The 20,052-nt window shown below is 41.2% G+C and overlaps 1 protein-coding gene across 4 annotated transcripts in view; it reads left to right on the plus strand.

Annotated features, from left to right (window-relative positions):
• Positions 1-1,999: 1,999 nt before the first annotated feature.
• The window catches only part of cbfa2t2 (CBFA2/RUNX1 partner transcriptional co-repressor 2), a 45,154-nt gene continuing 27,101 nt past the window's right edge, over positions 2,000-20,052 (plus strand). Inside the window, exon 1 of one of the 4 annotated variants that reach the window (XM_088607766.1) lies at positions 2,000-2,181. In XM_088607766.1, the coding sequence (XP_088463892.1) occupies positions 2,154-2,181 (28 nt within the window). In that variant the 5' untranslated portion in view covers positions 2,000-2,153. Of the gene's footprint in view, positions 2,182-6,083; positions 6,169-16,362; positions 16,759-20,052 lie in introns of those variants that run through there. The other 3 variants (XM_088607770.1, XM_088607768.1, XM_088607767.1) reach the window with 3 other exon arrangements.

Genomic DNA, 20,052 nt, shown 5'->3' on the forward strand with positions numbered 1-20,052 from the left:
AAGAAGGTTTGAATTTTAACCTCCTTTATTTATTTACCACCTAGCTTTTTACAATACCCTTTTTATAAAACCTTAATTCAGTCTCTCTTTGCAAAACAGGATGGTGTCTGTCATACTTCCTCTACAATAGCTCTCAAAGCACAGAAACTAGACACAGTAAATTGACTTACTGTACATTAGGTTGAACAATTATGTGTTTTGATTCAATCTGACACTAGGTGATCTGTTGAGACAAGACACAAGAACCGTTGCATTAAGGAAACCAATAATCCTTTTGGATACACAAACACGATATAATTTAACCATAATCAAATAAATTGGTTTTGGATTATTTGCACATATTAATGGATGACTAATATAAAGTCTGTGGAAAACACATAATATGTAAAATACACTGAGTCCTTTTTATCTAGTATTAAGCTGGTAAAATGTTTCCTGAAAGGTAGGAAGATAATGTTTTATTTGCTCCTGTTTTTCACTCCTAAGAGGGACGTATAATTGAGTGATACATGTGGACATATGCATAGAGGGGCATAAAGGTATCCACGTTTGCTTCACAATGTTAGCAGGCCTGCCACCTGCCCATGTATAGATGAGCTTATAAAACAAGTGTGCTTGGCAGGTGTTGTTTAATAAAGGTTATTCAGACAGTCCTATCCAACAGACAGTCTGCCCTGAGTTATGGTGTAGCCTCTGTAATGTTGCCTGAACTTATCTGTGACAGGCTCAGTGGTTGACATTTTGATGAACAGATATGTAATTGGTAAATTAATTTGATTACTGATTGACATTTTGTCATTAATGAGGTTAAGCATTATCAACGGGGTCTACTGTCAAAGTCACTGGAAGTAGTGCGTGTTGCCACCACTGGAAGCAACATTAGCTGTAGGTCTAGAACAACTTTGCACCAGGTTACAAATGTTGTCCCCTAAAGCAAACTGCCCCTGTTGTTACACAAGCAGCATGAGGATATACATTATCTTGCTGTTATGTTGTCATATCAGGATAAGCCCACAGAAAAGCCAGCAAGTGAGTTCCCTACTTAATTTATGTAAAACTGTGCAGTCAGATTGCAATCAGTCACTAGAAGTGGATTTCTACACTGACTAGACGCTCCTGGCCAGACCATCACTCTTGGGCCTCCCCATAAACTGGTGAGTTGTACACAACAAATAGCAGATTGTTTTGCTCATCCACATCATGCTCTCTGACGTTCATCAGGATCATCTACACATAAAATTGTCGCAGAACAACACGATTAATTCCACAGTATGTCTAAATCCACTGCTTTCAAGTCCACCTGAAGTGTTTTTTACACTTTACTGAGGGATTTATTATCTTGAAAAGGAGGCATTGTGGTTTCTTTCAGTTTTTTCTTGATTTTTACGATTGACATTTAGCAGATAATTTTATAATTTGTGCCTGACACACCCTCTCCCTAACGAGGTGATTGGTTATGCAACAGTCACTCTAGCATATGATGATCGGCATTGAATGGTCAATTAATTAAAAAATGCCCAAATTTCAATCAATATCCATAATCTGTATAATTTTCAAAAACATACACACGTAGAATGATAAGATGGTGCAATCACCACATATACGCCTATAACCTTAAATGCTACAAACGTGGCTTGATAACATTAGACATACTGTAATGAGTCACGTAGAAAAATCCCTGAACTCTTTTGCTGTCAGAACGTACAACTCATCAGTTAGTTGAATTGGACAAATCAGGCATTCTGCGCGCTTAGTGTTTTCCAAAATGCTGTTCCTCCATAAAGACCGTGTTATAGCCCAGTACATGAATCACGGCGCCGCGGCTTCAATTGTCTCAAAATTCACGCGAGCACTTCTCTGTGCATCTTAACATGTTTGTGTTACAATGTGTGTATGTTGCAAAGATCTTTTCTTTCCTTTTGTTGGCGGTTCATATTTGATGGTTTCCGCCCCCATTCATCTCCAGATCAATCCTGCTTGTGGTTGGGGGAGAGGGGCGGGTTTCCTCGCTACCGCTTTTCCCCGATTTACTAGGCTGTGTTAGTGATCCGCCGCTAGCAGTACAGCAGAGTCCGTGTAGTTTTCTGATAAAACTGTACTGACCGGACCCGCTGCAGAAGCTGTCCCACTGTCTTCATCTGCATAGGACTAACATGGTCGGAATCCCGGGCTCCTTCCAATGTAAGTTCGTTGTTTTCCTTGGGCTGACATCTTTAATAACTTCAAAAGGTTTGAGCGCGGAGCTGCAAACGAGCAAAGAGAGTTTAATTCCTCGTTGCAAAGTAGAAGGAAAGTCGTCTGAAGATCCCTGTGTCAATGCGACAAAACACAAGATTTTAGAGCATTATCCTACTTCAGTTTTAAACAGACGTGAATGTATCGTTCTACGACAGAACAAAAACAGTACTTGCAACCTTTAGATCAAAGTCTCTTAAGTCTTGTCTCATTATAAATGTAGTCGCCTTGCTTTACAGAAAACGTTATTATAGCTGTCTTTGTGGATTTATTTTTCTTTTGCAGTTGAGAGTATTCCAAGAATGACTAAGAGCCAGATTTTATCATTGGCTCCAATCTAGGAAACCATTTTACAGACAGTGGCGCCACTACAGAAAATATCACTTATCCACATAATATCCAGCTTTAACTTTAACTTTTAAAAAAGACAGACATTCAACATATTCGCATCGAAATTTTGGTAATACAGCAGATTGAGGAAAAGCTGTCATATCTAGATTAAGTCTGCGTTAATTCTGGTTTTGGTCTCCTGTAAGGAGTTGAATAACATACAAAACCCCAAAAAGACATCAAAAGGAGAACTGAAGTTTCGTTGAAAACGACTGTTGTGGATTTCCCCTATTGATAGTCGAAATGTCTTTTGTCATGTAAATTATAATCAAGAAAGAACCGTTGTATGAGCAATTTTTGAGCCAGTTTTTTTCTCTCGCGCGCTCTCTTCTCCCGTCTCTCTGTTGAATTGAGGGATTAACCCATCAGTCAAAGTTTAGCACCATCTGGGGAGTTTACAGCTTTTTAGGATAATAACACCAGTCTAAAAGCTGGCAGTAGAAAATTCCCACTTGTCTAGGCTGCCCCTGCAGGGCGACACTCCTGCACTGCAAAAGGAGGTTGTCGGGCGCCTGGGACACGACAGTAGCATTGTTTAACCCGGAGCTTTAATTTGTCTCGGGGGTTCATTTACTAAATGCATGATACCTTGTACTTGTCTTGGACATCAGCGATTTTAAGCCTCGGCTCTGCAGTCCTGCGTTCCGGGGTCAGACAACAGTTTTGTTTCGCTTTCTCGTGCATTTGCCAGGAAGGTACGTCTTGGTTTTTAATACCTGTTACGTTAACATCAGATTTTACAGTACCTTTCGTGGAAACCAAGCGTTTATCCCCATCACTGAATAGGAAGTATGTTATATACTGTATGGAACAGTGTTTTATTATTAGTATTCTGTGCCTTAGTATAGTTTTCTTATAACTTAATTTTAAAGAGAATTATCTTTAATGCAGTTTTGTATGTTAGATTACGGCGAAACGTTTTATTATTGTCACACGGCACGGTTAGGTGTACAGTCATATTCAACCTTGGCATCTGGGTTCCATACCATTATGGGACATTGAACCCTCCACTGAGTAAAGTACTAAACTAACTCCAGCACTGTACAATTCTCTGATAATTAAATATGTGGGTGACAGGCCCATCCTTCTCTTGCCTTCTCCTGCTGCGCCCCACAGCTCTGGAATTCTGTCCCCAAGGATATCAGAGATCCATCTTCTCTGACCACTTTCAGTCCAGATTTAAAACCTTTGCTTCAGAAAGGCTTTTACTTAATTAATGTCTATGTTTGCCTCTTTGCATCTCCACTCAAAACCCTTTGCCACTTTTAAAGGTGCTATGAAGTCTATTGTTGTTAAGTACATGGAGGCAACACTACTAAACCATGTTGAAAAAAAATAATTTGGCTTTGATTTTGTAACATTTCTGTACTGTTTTTGCTAATATAGTAAGAAGAATAATCTGTAGGCAGCAAAGATCTGATGGCTCACTTTTTTCACTTCTCTCTCTATATCTCTTCCAAACCACTGGCTTAAAGAGCCAGGAAATGACAAAGGCCTGCAGGTTCGTGTTAGCTCTCTAATTGGTTTTGGCTCCACGGCGGTTTGCAGACTTGCCCTTTGTCGTGTTTGAGAATGTCCCTGTGTGTGTGGGGGGGCCCTCAGCCTCTCCAGGCCTGAGTGACGAATCCACCCTCGCGGTCAGGGGTTTCTCCAGCCTCCAGCACCTGCAGACGTTCTTCTGGGCCCAGGCTGGCGAGGTTGAGGTTGAAAATTCATTTCATGCCCCCTCCCTACCACTTCAGTCTGATGGGCTGAGTTTGATTCATAATAATGAGAAACAAGACTTTCCCATTGTTTCACTTGACACCATGCTTTTCATGTGGAACACATCTGAAGAATTATACCCATTAAACCTAAATGATTCTCTTTGAAAATACAGAACTGTACATTTATCAGGGTGCTTTTGCTGGATTTAAGATATAATTATCAAATTTGTATATGTTTGTACATTTTATATATTTTTACCACTTTAAAAACATAGTTTTGCAGATGTCCAGCGTGCATTTACTTGGCTTTACAATACTTCTACACCTTTTCTGTTCTGCATGCTTTGGCATTCATTTAGCCTGATTTCACTTGGTTTTACTGCACGTTTCCCATGCTATGCCACAAACTGGCTATAACTTCACACAGTAAGAGATGAAACACCTTTTCAAACCACAAGTGGTTATGATGACAATTTGAAGTAAACATATCTGATCCCTTGGCCTCCAGCTGCAGTGGTAACATCTGAAACATTTTTTTTCACAATTTTTCCTTAATTTATTTAGTTTTCACATTTAGTGTATCTTAAAGCTATTGCCCCAAGGAAGGCAACAGAACTTTGATGTGTAAGTGTTCGAAATCTAAGCCGTGGCTGTGCTGGAGAACACTGCAGTGTGTCAGACATATTCTTAATAAACACAGCATGAGAGCTTCTATTAAGCTCTGTTTTGTATCATGTGCAGTTGGTGTGGGGCTCCCCTTCCTGTGTGTAAAAACAGGGAATGGGGAACAGTGAAAAGGATCAAAACCTGAAGAATCCTGTAATGTGAACAGGAAATACTCGTGCACAAGCTTGTTTTTTATTAGTGATTGGAAAGTGAGTGGCTGTCTCTAAATGTCATGTTGGCAGGTTTCCCTAGGAGAAGGTTCTTCTGTCCATGGTTGCACAGATGCTTTATCACGCTTTACCGTGCTTGTGTGCTTGTGGTTTAAAATGATTTCACTGTGCATGCACTGTGTGCATACTAAAAATGATGCTGAAATGATGATAAACTTTGTTTTATACATCACGTTTAACATCCAGTCATCTCAAAGTACTTCACTATACATAAAATACAAAAAAGAAAAGGTTTATTGAGTGCCAGATTGGGGTGGTGTTCCTCAGCTTTAGGGCACAGCAAGAAAGGATCCTGTTCTCCTAAATGTAGCAGGGCTGTATTAACACATTAACCAGAATCAGCTGGATGATAATGATTGTGTGGAGGGCAGTAAACATGTAACATATCAGCTAGATAGTTTGGAGCCAAGCCTGTAGAACCTTAAATGTAAGCAGGCAGATTTTGAAATCAGCCTGAAACCTGATTGGAAGCAAGTGCAAGGACATTAAGAAAGGAGTGATGAGATTGCTTGCATGTGCCCTGATTGGGATACTAGTTTCCAAGTTCTGAACTTCCTGAGTTTGTGCAATGTAGTTTTAGAAACTCCTTCAAGTAACAGCTTTACAGTGATCGATCCTGTATAGTTCATGGCAGGTTATTTTGTTTTTAATTCACTGTAATGTACTTACATGGAAGAAGTGGAGTCTCTTTAAACTCATGCTCTGTACTAAGCCTTCCTCCTCACATGAATTGCTGAAAAAGCCTAAAGCACAAATTGATTGATCATCACTGTGAGAATGGCAGTATAATTGACAACAGGCCTGCACAGCTGTTTCTTGTTGTTGCATGCAGAGTGGGGGGGAGATTGCATCCAGATGTGTACTTCTCTCAGAGATTGCCCATCAACAGTCATTTATTGGAATCTCAGTCTGGAGGAGCCCCATTAGAGCGGCCACGCTCCGTAAGTCAAATTTTATTTTTATTGCCGGTTAGTGGCTGTATGTGTTCTACCATGATATGAAAGAAAATGTCAAGTCAGAATTGGGTACTGGAATGCTTATGAGGACACTTGCAGAGAGGCTGTTGCTGACACATCGTGATCTACCCGCTGGCTTAGGCACATTTTTCTGCTTTGGTTTTTCTTTCATGTTACCTTTCTATAAGTGTTGTTTTCAATAAAACAACCCTTAAAGTGTAAGTAAAATGTTGAAATGTGTAGAAAAGAGAGTTTATTTTTTATTATCTGTATTCCTGGTACTGTCGGTTCAAGTTAAGACTGTTGTAAGTTAATTTCCCTTGTCTAACTGCTGTATAAATATGCTAGCATTGAGGAGAGCTCGGAGACCTCCCAACAGCAAGTCTTTTTCAAAAACAAAGAATATTTCTCTTGCAACATCAGTTGTATTGATTCCAAATGTGTGCAAGTATGGTACGTTTGGGAGTTTCTTGTCCTTTTTTTAAGTAAGACTGCATGAAGATTGGATATCGAGAACAAAAGGTGTTGGCCAGCAACTGCTAAGTCTAGCTAATCAGAATAGTCACGGTTTGAAAAGAGTTTGAAAAGAAATAGGGCCAAGTGCTTAGCATGGTGCCCCTCCCCCTACATTCTACTCATTAAAAGGTACTTTTGCCCTGTTTTCAAACAAAGCCTATGTTTTAGAATTGTCTGCCCCCCTTCCACCCCTTTAAGGTTTTCCACTGTTGCCCTTTTCTCTGTCCCTGATGAGCCCAGCTGCACTGCACTTGTCAGCACCCAGTAGACTGCTTTAAATCTCATTTATATTCACTTACTTGGGCTCATTGAAGCTCAACAATACGTTTGGGGCTGTTTAGAGAAGTGTGGGCTTGACACTTTTGGCAGTCCTGAAATTGGATCTGTCTTTCTTGCCCGCGATGTGTTTGAGGAGAACATTATGAAAAAGCTGCAGGCAAAGGCCTTTATCTGTTATCCTTCTCCTTGAATGTACAGTATCTGCTTTTGTTCTTTTAGTACCATGTGTATTTGCAATAGAGGGGTACTTTTCCGTAAATGTTTTTTTTTCTTAATATTGTCTTTAGTCTGGGTAAATTTTACTTACACTGTTATGGAATTATTAATAACACATCAATGTGGAGTAGTAGTCGGGGTTCTGGATGTGTAACTGCAAGGTTGTGTGTCATTAGGTCATAATGCAAGTTGCTTTGATAAACGCACCCAACTAATAATAAACTATAAGATTGCCATCAATATGGGCACTGAGAATTGAGGATTGAAGTATGGAATTCCTTAAGATTGTATTTGCAGATTTGAATTGAACTGAGGAATCATTTGTTTTTGTTTTTCTCTGTTGACACCTTGATTCTACAATCGCTTCAGCTGCCCACTGTTAAAAAGACGCCAGGCGATTTTGCTCTCCTCCTGAAATCCTGAATTCTCTGTGAAGGGAATTTACAATCCCGTCTTTCAGGAAACCTCCTGGGGGCACAGTCCGCAGGCTGGAGATCCTGACTGCCTTCAGACAGTGCATATCAAAACCGGGATGATGCTCTTACATGTCACAATTTATTTAACCAAAATTATTGATTCAATAACAACAGTATATTAAGATGGCAGTCTGCAGTGTCATCATGTTTACATGGCAGCTGTGCTCGAGGATCCAGAAATGAATGCATTAGCGGACACAACTAATCCCTGCTCTTAACCTGGCTGAAGTAGGTCTTGCAGGACCACGCCTGATGCCACTGCACAGCAACACCTAAATCGCCACTCACTCAGTGGCCTCCTGTAATGTGTGGACCGTGACACGAGAAAGAAGAAAAATGTGGTGGGATGGAGAGGTTTGGGCAATGGTGTGCTTTGTAGGAAAACTGTGACAAAGCTGTAAAAGCTGGTGTAATTTAGTGACAGTTTTTCTGCAACAAGAAGTAAAGTAAGAAAATAACATGCAGAAAGAATATAGAACCATCAGATTCTATCATAATTAATAATTCATTTAATTTTGTGTAGTGCTTTAAATCATGAAGGATCCCAAAGGACTTTACATGTTGTAGGGCCCATGACCATGACTCATAAGAGACTGTTCTGCACCCTCATCTCAGTATAGGAATTGTTGTGCCTTGTGAAATGCTACAGGAGATTCAGGTGGGCTAAAGTACAAGCTGCAGGCTTGAATAGAAATTGGGTCAGGACACAGAGGTCACTATCTCCACTCTGATGAATGCTAACTACCATGGTATCTTCAGGAACCATAGCAGTCAGAGTGAGTGCAGTAACGTTTCACTCTGACCAGCAGAAGCGTGCATGTCTGTAGACACATTTGTAAGGCACAACGTAGTTACCTTGCAATTGCCCAGTGAATTTCTCCCCAATGCATTAAAAGCTCAGGCAAAGACACCAGCTTTGATGAAGAGTGGTGCTCTGTGGTAATGCATGAAAGATGATGAAAGTAGTTCAATTAATTTTACTTTACTGAATAGTTTCTTAATGGATGAAGCTCTTGGATTCCTGAGGCAAAGACAGGAAAAAAACATTCACATTTTTCCCTTGGCCTTGCAGGGGAATCCTGACATGAAAGTGTAATCCAATAAAAAATATTTCCCATCGCACAAAAAAAGAGTTAAGTGCTGCTTGTTTTCCCTAAATTATAATATTCAAAGGCTTTCAGCATCTAAATAAGACGCATGTGTTTGTTTAATCTTTTCGGATTGCTAAAATTTCTCAGCTGCCGCTATCAAAGAAACAATTATCCCGTGGATCTCTTTGAATTGCTTCCAATAAACTTGGCTGGGAATGTTTTTCAGGGTTACTGCCTGATTCTTGGGCAGACGTGATGGCCTGCCTTTTGCTCGGCAAAGGAGGGACGTTGTGGGAGTTTGCTCTTAACAAGCCGAAACACTGCGGAGACATGGGAAAGGCATTTTTGTGCACAGCAAGCGAGAGAGAGCGGCCTTATCTGTAAGCCCTGTAATTGAGGCCTTGAAAAGCCTCGAAGGGCTGTCTCTGGCAGGCCAGGTGTTCCCAGAGCTGTCTCCAGATGAGACATCTGCAGAAACACAGGTGTGGCCGTCACAGCACACAGCTGGGGCAGCCCCAGGGGCAAGCTCCGAGCTTGCCTCGTCACCTGCGGGACTGCACCAAAAACAGTCATCGTGGGCGACCTTGAGAAGTTTGTCTGCAGGTGTTCAAACAGGACCCAGCATTACTGCTTTTCATCACTTTCTCTTTTCTCTCCAGGAAGGCAGAGAGACAGAGCTTGCCCTTTTAAACGCATTTTCATAGCCCTGAAATGAAAACTCGCTCCGTATTCCTCTTTTCCTCTGTGATGACACAGAATTCCCCTTAATTATATGAGAATGAACATACAACAGGCCTTGTACATTTCCTGGCCAAGAAGATTTTTTTTTTTTTAGGTTCATATGAACTGAGATTTGGTGTTGTCTTTTGCATTTGGGAAAACAGTAAGGTAGTGGCTATTGCTTGATAATATATTTGAAGTATAGTAACAAAGAATACTAATAAAGTTGTGGCTCTGGCTCTTCTTTAGTGGATCCTTTTTGTAAAACTATTTCCTCTTAATTATCTTGTAATATATTTTCATTTACAGGAATAAATGAGGGCACAGCACAGAGGAAATTAAATATAAATGTAATTGATCATGTAAAGCTTGTAAAGTGCTTTAGTGGTAGTTCAAGAAGGTTCTCTGTTGACCCCTGAGCTCAGCTGCTAACTCGCTGGGTGTTACCTGAGAAAGACCCTGAAATCCCCTGGTGCCATACTGTTTGGATGAGCTGTAAAAGTAGTTAGACACGCTGCAGCAGTTTTTCATGTATAGTTTACACTCCCAGCATCTGTAGCTCCCTTTTGACTAAAACCTCTAATTTTGTATCTGATTCCTGTGATTACATTTGACATGTCTCTGAACTTCTTTTCTCATCTTATGAGCCTAATTGCGGCGGATCTTCGGTGGACACCTGAATCCCTTGTCATTAACCTTAGGTTGTCATTTATTGCATTTTGGCTGACCTCTTAACCTCTTTCTCCCTGCTCCCAGTCACTATTATGCTCTATACAGGGATTTGGTGACCTCTCTCTGGTGTGATTGATAACTGCTGCAGGATAACATCATACCTCGGGCCCTTCCTGTGCATTTCACCTGATGGCACTTTATAGAGTTTACCTGTTCCAGAGAGGCTCTTTTGTCTTCTTCTGAAGCATCTGCAGTGAACCATACCTCTGGAGTGCTTTTTCCTGTCTGGTTCATTGCTCTGCAGAGCCCACTTCCTGTTGCTGCAAACCTTTCTTTTGCTTTTTGTCGTCTCCACTTTTGCATTTTTTTTTAAACCAAAATGCAAAGAACAGATCGCTGAGATGGGAAACGCTTGTATTTGGCACGACATGATACTGTACTGGTGTATTTAAGAAAGGAGAGGCAGGGACAAAACGTGCTTAAGCCACACAAGAGTGTTTACAGTAAGTGAGCAACCTAGTTTGAGCAATGAAGAAAGTCTGGGGTCATCTTAGTATCTCAAGTATCCATTTCTCTATCTCTGTATCAAGGACTGATAATTCTGTATTTGCACTTTTAGGATTTCTTTTGCTATCCTGGGACAGCGGTGCACTTCTCCATTCCTCTGGTTAACATCCCACATGATCTCTTAATGAGCTAATTAAGCAAAATTAATTTATTTGTGGTTTTCTAAGGCCCTTAGCTTTTGGCGATTTAAAGAGATCTGCTCCCCCCTCGAAGGAGTCCAGTTATGCACCAGTGGTTTAAGAATTTGTCAAAGCTATCTGCACCGAGAGTTCAGTGGTGTTTGTAATGATCGTAAGAAATATCGAGTTCAGCAGGATAGTGGGCTTTACATAATATAGTGAGGAGAAGCTTAATCATTTTTAATCATGGTGCTGGTGGAGGTGTGTGTGTATGGAGGGGGGGGAGTTGGCTTGAACCAGTGGGAAATTTTGCATCACGCATCCAGTCAAATGTAAAACTCTTCAGATCCATTTTAAACACATACATTACCAACACGCACAAACACACACTTATACACACTTACCCAGACCCTTGCGCGCGCACGCACACACACACTCCTTCCCTCAAGTGTAATGAGAGATCTGACGGTTTTCCATGGGTGAGTAGGCGGGTCAGGCTTTGCTTAAACTAATCGCTCCCAGAAGTGCTGGATAGCCAGACACTCTGGAGCCGTGGGCTGGGGTTTTGGAATGCCACTGCAGGCTCAATGCCTGCCTTTCATCCAGAGGGAAGAAGGGGGAAAAGAAGGAAAAAAAGAAACCTGGAGCCATTTGTTATGGATGAGATGAGGCGATTGACAAGCAGAGCACAATGGCAGTAGGGGCAGGGGGAGAGGGGGAGGCCTCATGGAAGTCAATGGAGTTTTTCTTGCTTCAGGGGCTGGCCCTTTACATGTTTAATGGGTGGAAGGTGGGATCTCAATGAGTGAAATAAGGCAATCAGTGCAGGGACAACAATGATGTGACACCTTCTTCAGAACAAGAGTGAATCATGATCCAGAGGACACAAGTAGGTATTATAGGATAGTGCGTTTAGGAATGAGAACAAGTGGCACTTCTTTACGCAAAGTGTTGTGGGAGTCTGGAATAAGCAGCCCAACCGTGATGTCAAAGCGGTACCCTTGCATTTTTCAAGACGTGACTGAATTTGACAAGTCATTAGCAATCACATGAGTTAAATGGGCTGAATAATTTCCCCCTTTTAAGCTTTTGAGTTAATCACAATGACGATTTTGAGAGATATAGTCATCACTAGGTGCAGATCTGTGCTCCATTAAATCAAGGATAAACCACCGATGAGTCTGAGCTCTGCCTAGTGGTAAAAATTGCAAGAAATCATAGAACGCTTCAAGAAGCTTTCCTTCAACATAAAAGATGTAGATGATTATACCCGAAGCATTTAGTTTGACTGATCACAAGAAAGGTAGAATGCCTTATCTATTAAATTCCCTTGGAATAACTTTACTGATCCAATAAAGGCATTTGTCAGCTCATTTGGGCATGGTTTAACAATGTAAAAAAAAAACTCTTCTGCATCCCTTTTTAAAAACTCTTTTGTGTCAGAAAAACAAGGGCAGAGAGGTTCCTAGAATATTATGCTGGAAGCTAGTTAACAGGATCCAAAATCAGAATAGAAAGAAAACATTTTGAATCAGCCTCTTAAACTGTTGCTTTTGCATTAGAAAACAATGTTGTTTCTTCTTGAAATGTGTTCATTTTTGAAAATGAAAAGGTAGAGGCACTACATTAAGTGCCACTGTAGGATGCCTGGCAGTTAAGTGTTCTGAGATCTTGTGTGTTCTTGTTTACTGTAGAATCCCTGCAGTTTCGGGGCCTTGTTTTCTCATATAAAGGCCCATTTACTCTACTGTTCTGTGCCTGTGGGCTTGTAAACACTTTAAGATAACTGGCTGTTAAGACAGGGGCTATCCATTCTCCTGTTGAGAGAATGATTCACTCCAGCAGTCTGGCCACTCCCGGCACCTCTTTGGCAAGAAGTGTGATTGTTGCACTTTTGACTCGGTGATAGTTTTAAAAACTGCCATTTCCAGAAAGCTGCTTATTCCACTTATGTGCTTAAAGGCTCATCTTATCTAAGAGACAAAAGAGATGAGAGTTTCTTTGTGTTGTTTTCAGCTTGCTGTACTGCAGGATGGTGCAATCCATGAACTGTGATATCAATGTCGCGGCCCCAGAACAAAAAATAATAAATTCAGTGCAACAAAAATAGTTTGTAGTTACTGATTTTTATTTTTAAGAAAAAAACCTGGTCTACTATAGGCCTTTGGGGCTAGTTGTTTTTTTAAATAAACATATTCAGAATAATGATGTCAGCTGCTGCGGGTTGTCATTTGTGACTTTGTTGAGAAGCAACAGGCAAAATTTCCACAAGAGACATTGGGAGTGTGGAATAATTGTGAATACATTTTCCAGGCTGACCAAGACCAGGAGTATAGGGTCACATTTAAAATAAGTCACTTCTCCGCACGATTCCTGTCAGCCTGTCAGAGATGGATGATGGGAGTCGTACTGTCATGGTACTTAAGGTCAACAGTATCCCCACTTTAGAGACACACTTGCTGACCTGTAGCTGTGGGCTTTCACTTTTCACCATGCAGAAAGCTGAACTCTTATCCACTGTTAAGACTGCAGGCTTTAACCAGAAACTTAAGATGCAGTCGATTTCATCCAAAAGCTATAGCTTCTAAGGTAACGTGAGCCGGTTGAATAACATCAGAATTTGTGGCTTCGGGTGTAGATCAACTTCCTTAACCAAGACAAAAACAAGCTCCCACAGATGGAGGAAGCTCAGAAATCGCTGACTGGAGTGCTGTAATGTGTAATCCTCAAAAACTGTTGGGACAGAATAAGAAATCTCTCTTGGTGTAGCTGTGGAGGTTGGAGTTAGGGAATGATGCAGCCTTGGCATTATAATCTGTTTCACTTCATGCAGAAGAAGGTCAGGCTGGGACTTCAGAAATAACATTCTGTCCGTGGTATCAGCACTACCTAGGGAGGTTTGGCAGCCCAGTAATGATTTATGTATGTATATATTTTTCCTAGAATCCTTCGCTGCTCTGCTCTGTTTTCAATAAGCGGAGTGGTCACTTAAATTTTGCTGTTTATTTTTCTAAAAGTATGTTCTGAGAGTGAGTGTGACTGGAACCAGATGTGCAGGGCAGGCTGGGATATCTCACTCTGTGGTACAGAGGCTCCATTTCCTTTTTCTTTTACCCCAATGACTGGCAGCTGCAGGGAACAGAGAAAAGCAATCCCATACACAGCCTTGTATCATTTTCTTGTACAAATAAATACATTAAAGGTAGGCTTGAGTAAGTTCAGGAGGGCCCTCGCACGAACACTGCCGATCGACTCAAGCAGGGAGGTGAGGGTTAAGGTTTGTGATGGATGTGAAAGACAAAGTGCTGTGCAGGCTTGCACTGGCCTGCAAATGTCTTGCTTAGAAGCCTTTAACTCTCCATACAGCCTCAGCTTCCAGACCCCTTGTCCTCTGTGGGATGGCTGGCTAAAGCTTTTCTTCACAAATGTGACCTGTGATGATATTCAAGGCAACTTGGATTAACTGACCTTTAATATCAGGATTCACTGAATTCTTTCCAGCATTATGGAAAGAACATTACATTTGTGCATTACATTTGTTTCATCAAAGGAAGGCTGGGGTTTTCTACACTAACTCAGCATTGCTACAGTGTTTTGTTGTTGCGTTGCTCTTCTCTTTTTGTAAGGTCATACGTTTTGGTTGTGTTTTCATTTAATATGACACATTTTAAGTTTTCTATTGATACTACAGTGCTTAAATAAAACAGTGTATCCTGGTACTGTAAATAAATAAAATAAAGAATATAAATAAAAAATAGAAAATAAAGTCCCTTAATAAAGTCTTCATAAGAGAAAAGCACCCAGGATATTGTGCTTATAGAACATGCACTGCGGGTGTTTGTTTCTTAATGCGTATTCTGCCTCCTTTATCTCACTCGGTGGAAATTAATCACAGAGTGTTTTTATGAATTAATGTGTTTTTTTGAGCACGCTGGATTGTCTCAAGAAGGCGGAAGTTGAAAAGCGTCAGGCTCTTTCAATTCTAGCTGGATAACAACTGTGAATTCCGAGCCTGAAGAGCCAGGCTCTGTTCAAACAGAAGTTCCCTCCCGCAGGAACGTTCATCCGCCTCTGGTAGAAGAGACTCAGATGTGGTTGAGTACACGGGGAGGGGAGACGGGAGAGGTGTCGGCGAGTCACTCTGTGCTGCTTGACTGTGAACCAAAAATGGCAGTTGCAGATCTCCCAGGAGCCTGTGTGCGGTGCAGACAGAGAACCCCTGTGACTCCTGCACTCCTGCAGACCTTGTGTTGAGCTGTGTGCTCCACTAAATCAGTGTTTCAGTAACAAGAAAAGGATCTTTTTAGCATTATCACTTATCCTTTTATTCCACATTCTTCTCAATCTGAGGCATGTGTCTTTTTCTCAATTCAGTCACAATAATATATGCAAACGTGAACCACGTTGGGCACACAATGCTCCACTCTGTTACACTTGTTTTCTTGGCCTACAGGACTGGGAAACCATTCAAGAGGCAATTAAAAAAGCACAGTGATTCCTGTTTCTTAGAAAAGAGCAAACAGTACCAGTAAATCACCTTAGTAATAATTCCAGGTGGTTTGTAGACACAAAATAAGATGAGCAGGGGATGAGATAAGGTGTCCGAAAGTTGTGATAGGTGGAGAGCTGGCTGTATTGAGGCCATGCAAAGGTTATCTGCTGGTACTGAACCAATTTGCTCTAAAAAGAAACTGGGAGAAAACAGTTCATGGTTTTATTGCTGTATGCATATCTGATACTGATGCAACTAGGAACAGAAATAAATGCTGTCTGTAAGAAACGAATAGTCATGGGATATCTACATTATTTAAAATTTCATCTTGGCTAAATAATTGGATTGCAAAGAGCTTGATCTTAATTTAGAGAACTAGATTTGTGGAAGTACTGTGCTGAGTCAGTGATTCTGAAGTACAATGTATTATTTCCAGTAAAATACAAAAGGTATTCGTTCACAACTATAAATCCCCCAGCCCTAGGAAAAAATAAAAAAAGATCTTAGATTTTTTTTAAATTTAAAAGCGTGCCTGCTTTTTGTAACCGTGAGCAGAAAAAAACAACTGAAAAACCCTTTTGTTTTCATGCATTGAAACAATGTGCTCCCTGCTGAACAAATCAGTGAGAATGGAATGATTTCTGCTAAAGAAACATCTTTTCGGTTGTTTTTTTTGTGCATCATCAGGGTAGAGACAGGTTTACTGGAAATAACTCGACCACCACCTTGCAGAGTCCGAGAGCTAAAATCAAGCTAATCAAACCTATATATACATGTATCCCGAAAAATATAAGACTTGTCTGTTGGGGGTGAGGAGGTGGTAGGGTGTTGACGAGGATCACAGTGGACTTGGCAGGGCTTTTGTTTTGCCTGTGTGTGCCAGAGCAATTAGTTATGATAATTATGAGGCCTTCGGTAAATACATTAAACAGATTAGCAGCAGATTGGCTGGGATCCATACGGGGGGTGTGGCCTAGGGGTGACATCAGCTTGGCAGGCAGCCCTTGGAAACAGAGGAAAGTGTCCGTGAGCTGGGGAGAGGGAGGGGGCAGTGCTGGCGTGGTGCAGAGAGGGAGAGCGAGAGAGAGCGAGAGCTGGTCTGCTTGGATAGCCTTTTCCATCTGGGACCCATCTGTGTTTCCTTGGATTTGGATAGGCAGCTGAGGCTGAGCTGGAGCTCACATATGTGGGAGAGGGTACGCATGCCTGACATATGAAGGTGTCAGGAGGAGGGAGAGAGGGAGGAAAAGAAAGCAACAAGAAAAGAGAGGATTACAGTAAAAAATAAAGACAGGCTGAGACACAGAGGAGGTGAGGAAGACCGTGTCTCTTCAAGGTCTTTTTTTAAATGATTTTGCTTTGCTGGACAGTTATTTCCCAGTCTCTCTCTCTCTCTGCTTCGTCACGATTTCTTCTTGACTGCTAAGGTAAGAGTCATCACTTGACAACAGGGCTGGGTGGTCAAGGAGCTGGGAAAGTAGAACAGAGCAGGGGTTTTATCTGCTACTTCATTTTAAGAACGCACTAGATGTCCAAGGCAAACTTTTGTTTTCTATTCTATATTTGTTTCTCTTGTAGCATTCTTAAGAATGTCTCTTAATTCAAGCTAAAATTTTAGAATCAAGTACATCGTCATTGCTCTTTCCTTAAATCCAGAGCAAAGTTTCTTGCTCACTGTGCTTTGTGTAGCAGGCTAGGTATGTGGACTGAGGTGTACATTTCTTTTCAAGTGAAGGGCATAGTGAATGCAAAAGCTTTTGAATTCACACGCTGTGATTTAATGGACAAAAAATATAAGCATTTTTTTCTTGTCTGACTGGTATCTGCGTGTGTCTCTTTTTAAGTTTATATGTGAGGAAGCCCTGAATCTAGCCTGTGTGGCCTTCCTGGTCTTTATTGAAGCCCTTGAAAGAGGCAGGGACAATGGTTTCAAATAAAACTTTGGACGTCTGTATGGGTTTAATGTTTTGGTGGTAAATTTGTCTTAAACATGAGCTACAGGGGTGAAGGGATTTTCCTAGGGTGCTGAAAAAGAGACAGGATTTGTCTCTTAATTGTTGTGGGGAAGCCTGGAGAAGCTCAGTTTACCCACTCTGGCTCTTGATGAGTAAGTCTGCAAAGTCTAAACTGCCTTCAGATAGAACAGGGTTTGTTAAAGTACATCTGTTGTGTGTCACAGTGACAGAAAGAGCAGAGTTGATTTGGGTTCTTTTGGTTTTTTTAAAGCCCAAGCCACTGCTGTGTTTTCTCTCTTCACCACGTACTTGATAATCAAATCTTCATCCATAGCAGAATTCATTTTTGACAGCATCTGGTGAACAGGGCACAGCTGAACACATAGGCTCACTGAAGGACAGACCGCTCCTGTAGCAGTAAAGAATTTTAAGTTGCATATTTTGCTTTGTAAGTATCAGGCTGATTGATTTACATGTCTCCCTGCTGCTTAACCCTTCATTATGATGCAGAAATTTTCCTGCATGTTCACACCATCTTCAAAGTCAACGGCTGCCGGCTTTTTTTTTTGTGACACTGCTGCAACAAATGTAACTGGCATGTTTCAAAATCCAGCAGCCCTTTTTGACATTTAAAAGCAAAATAAACAGTTACATTGCAGAAATCATACAGTTTCCTCGCATTTATATAGTGCTTTTCATCTCATTAGATCAAGTTTCACTTTACATACTGTATGTGGGGACCCACATCACTGCTACTACTGGGTGGCATGCAGGAAACAGAAGATCGAGTGGAGACATCAGAAATTGCTTCTCCAGTTGAATAAGTGATACAGTACCACACACCATGGAGCCACTTCTTTCTGAAGCATTATTTCAGCCCTAATGCAATGAATGTTTTGCTTACATCTGCATTATGTGTTTCTCGCAGGGTAACTTAATGTTACCAGTAGTTGACAAATGGCTTTCGACCTTTCAGAAGAAGTGTAGGAATTTCTAGCTGCTGAAAGCCCCTTCTGTATTCTGACAGAGGGGTTATGGGCAGTCCGTTTCATGGACAAAAAATGCTGCATCTGCTTTGACCTGAACAGGAAATAGTGGATTAAGCCCAGTGAATGGAGATGTAATATCGAGCTTCGCGGCTGTCATTGCGTGATTTAGACCTGGGCTCCATCAAAATAATTTGCTCGAAAATAGCCATGTTATTGCGTGTGGGAGCCATGGTATTGAATGGCTCTTTTGTCCAGCTTGGGTCTATTGAGCTTGTCATTTGGACAGCAACGAGGCAGAATTGGTGGCCTGTCCTGTGTCTTTGTAAGATTCAGGAGTAGACCCTGAAGCCATGACTTGTGCCCTGAGAAGTGACCCGTGTCACTCTTTGTTGCTCAAAAAGGGTTAGGGAGAAACTAATTCCAAAAGGAAACAGAGGCATTACCTGTCAGGTGAATGGAACTCTATGCCCTTCGCAGTACTTAACTGCAATAGCATATCCTTTTTTAGTCTCTGGTACTGGGGTGGAAGGTGTTTCATGTGAACTGGTTGGTAGCTTTTTGGGGGACAAGGTTGACCTGGATTGCAATATCTTTTTTGTTCCTTTTTTTGGTCTGTTTGTCTTTTGTTCACCTCCAAAATTAATTGTAGTTTTTCTTCCCTTAGTAAAAACGTCCTCTAGCAGGGCTAAAATCTGCTGTTTGGTGAGGCGAGGCAGTGAAACAAGGTGCCTTTTGTGTGACTTGTGGGAGAATGCTCTGAAACAGATTCCAGAAAGCTGAAATTTGTCAGTTTGGCAGGGGAGAGAGACACACACAGACGGAATGGGTTCTTGTATTGCACCTCTGCATGGCAGGACAGCAGTTTCCCTCAGTTAAATAATCTGTTACGTTCTGACCCCCAGGGATGATTGTTTGTTTTGGCCATGGCCAGTTTTGAGTTTTCCGGACGCTCATAGCAGCACAGGTTGGACAGCCCAGACTGGGCAGAAATACAGAGTAAGCACCACTTCTCCGGGTCATGAATCCTTTAACCTGTCACAAATTGTTTCACATTCTCCTTGGGACAAATAGAACTTCATGATTGATTAAATGGGAGAAACCTCTGAAAGAGACAGGCAGCAATCTGATCTGATCTGTTTTTTTTACCACAGGGTTTGAATAATTACACATAGTAAAACAATAACTGTCCCAACTTTAACATCACCCCCCCTACTGAGCAACAGACAGTGATAGTGGCTCCCTGCTGCTCTTTTGTTCTCTATTACTGCTGTCTTCCTTTGTTATCTGTATCCGTTCTTTTCGGGAATCACATGGGACAGCATCTCTGCAGCACAGGGCTTTTTATTCCTCACTGCAAACAAGCAACTTCTCCATGTGGGATTGTGGAATTTTTTTGTGTGGGATAGCCACAGGGATGGACAGGAGAACATGGATAAGCATTTTCTCAAAGTACACACAGATAGCATCATGGAATTAAAGTCAACATTGAATAGTTTTAACAGTGCACATGCCCTCTTGTAGGCTGGAGACTGGACATGAAATTCCTGCTCTTAGGCTATAGTTCTGAAATTTGCTTACCAAACTGAGATTCTTTCAATGGAGGTCTACAACACCAAACCTTTAACCTGTGTGAAAAATTGTGTGTCAATTAAACAAGAGTGCAGTGTCGATTGACATTGTGTGAAGATAATACTGTGATATTTGTAAAAAACATTTGATGGTGTAGCAAAGATCCTACATGTCCTTGTATGAACAGCACATTCTTAGCAGATTAAAA

This window comes from Lepisosteus platostomus, chromosome 15 (assembly GCF_059453375.1).
Source record: "Lepisosteus platostomus isolate fLepPlt1 chromosome 15, fLepPlt1.hap1, whole genome shotgun sequence".
Taxonomy (NCBI): domain Eukaryota; kingdom Metazoa; phylum Chordata; class Actinopteri; order Semionotiformes; family Lepisosteidae; genus Lepisosteus; species Lepisosteus platostomus.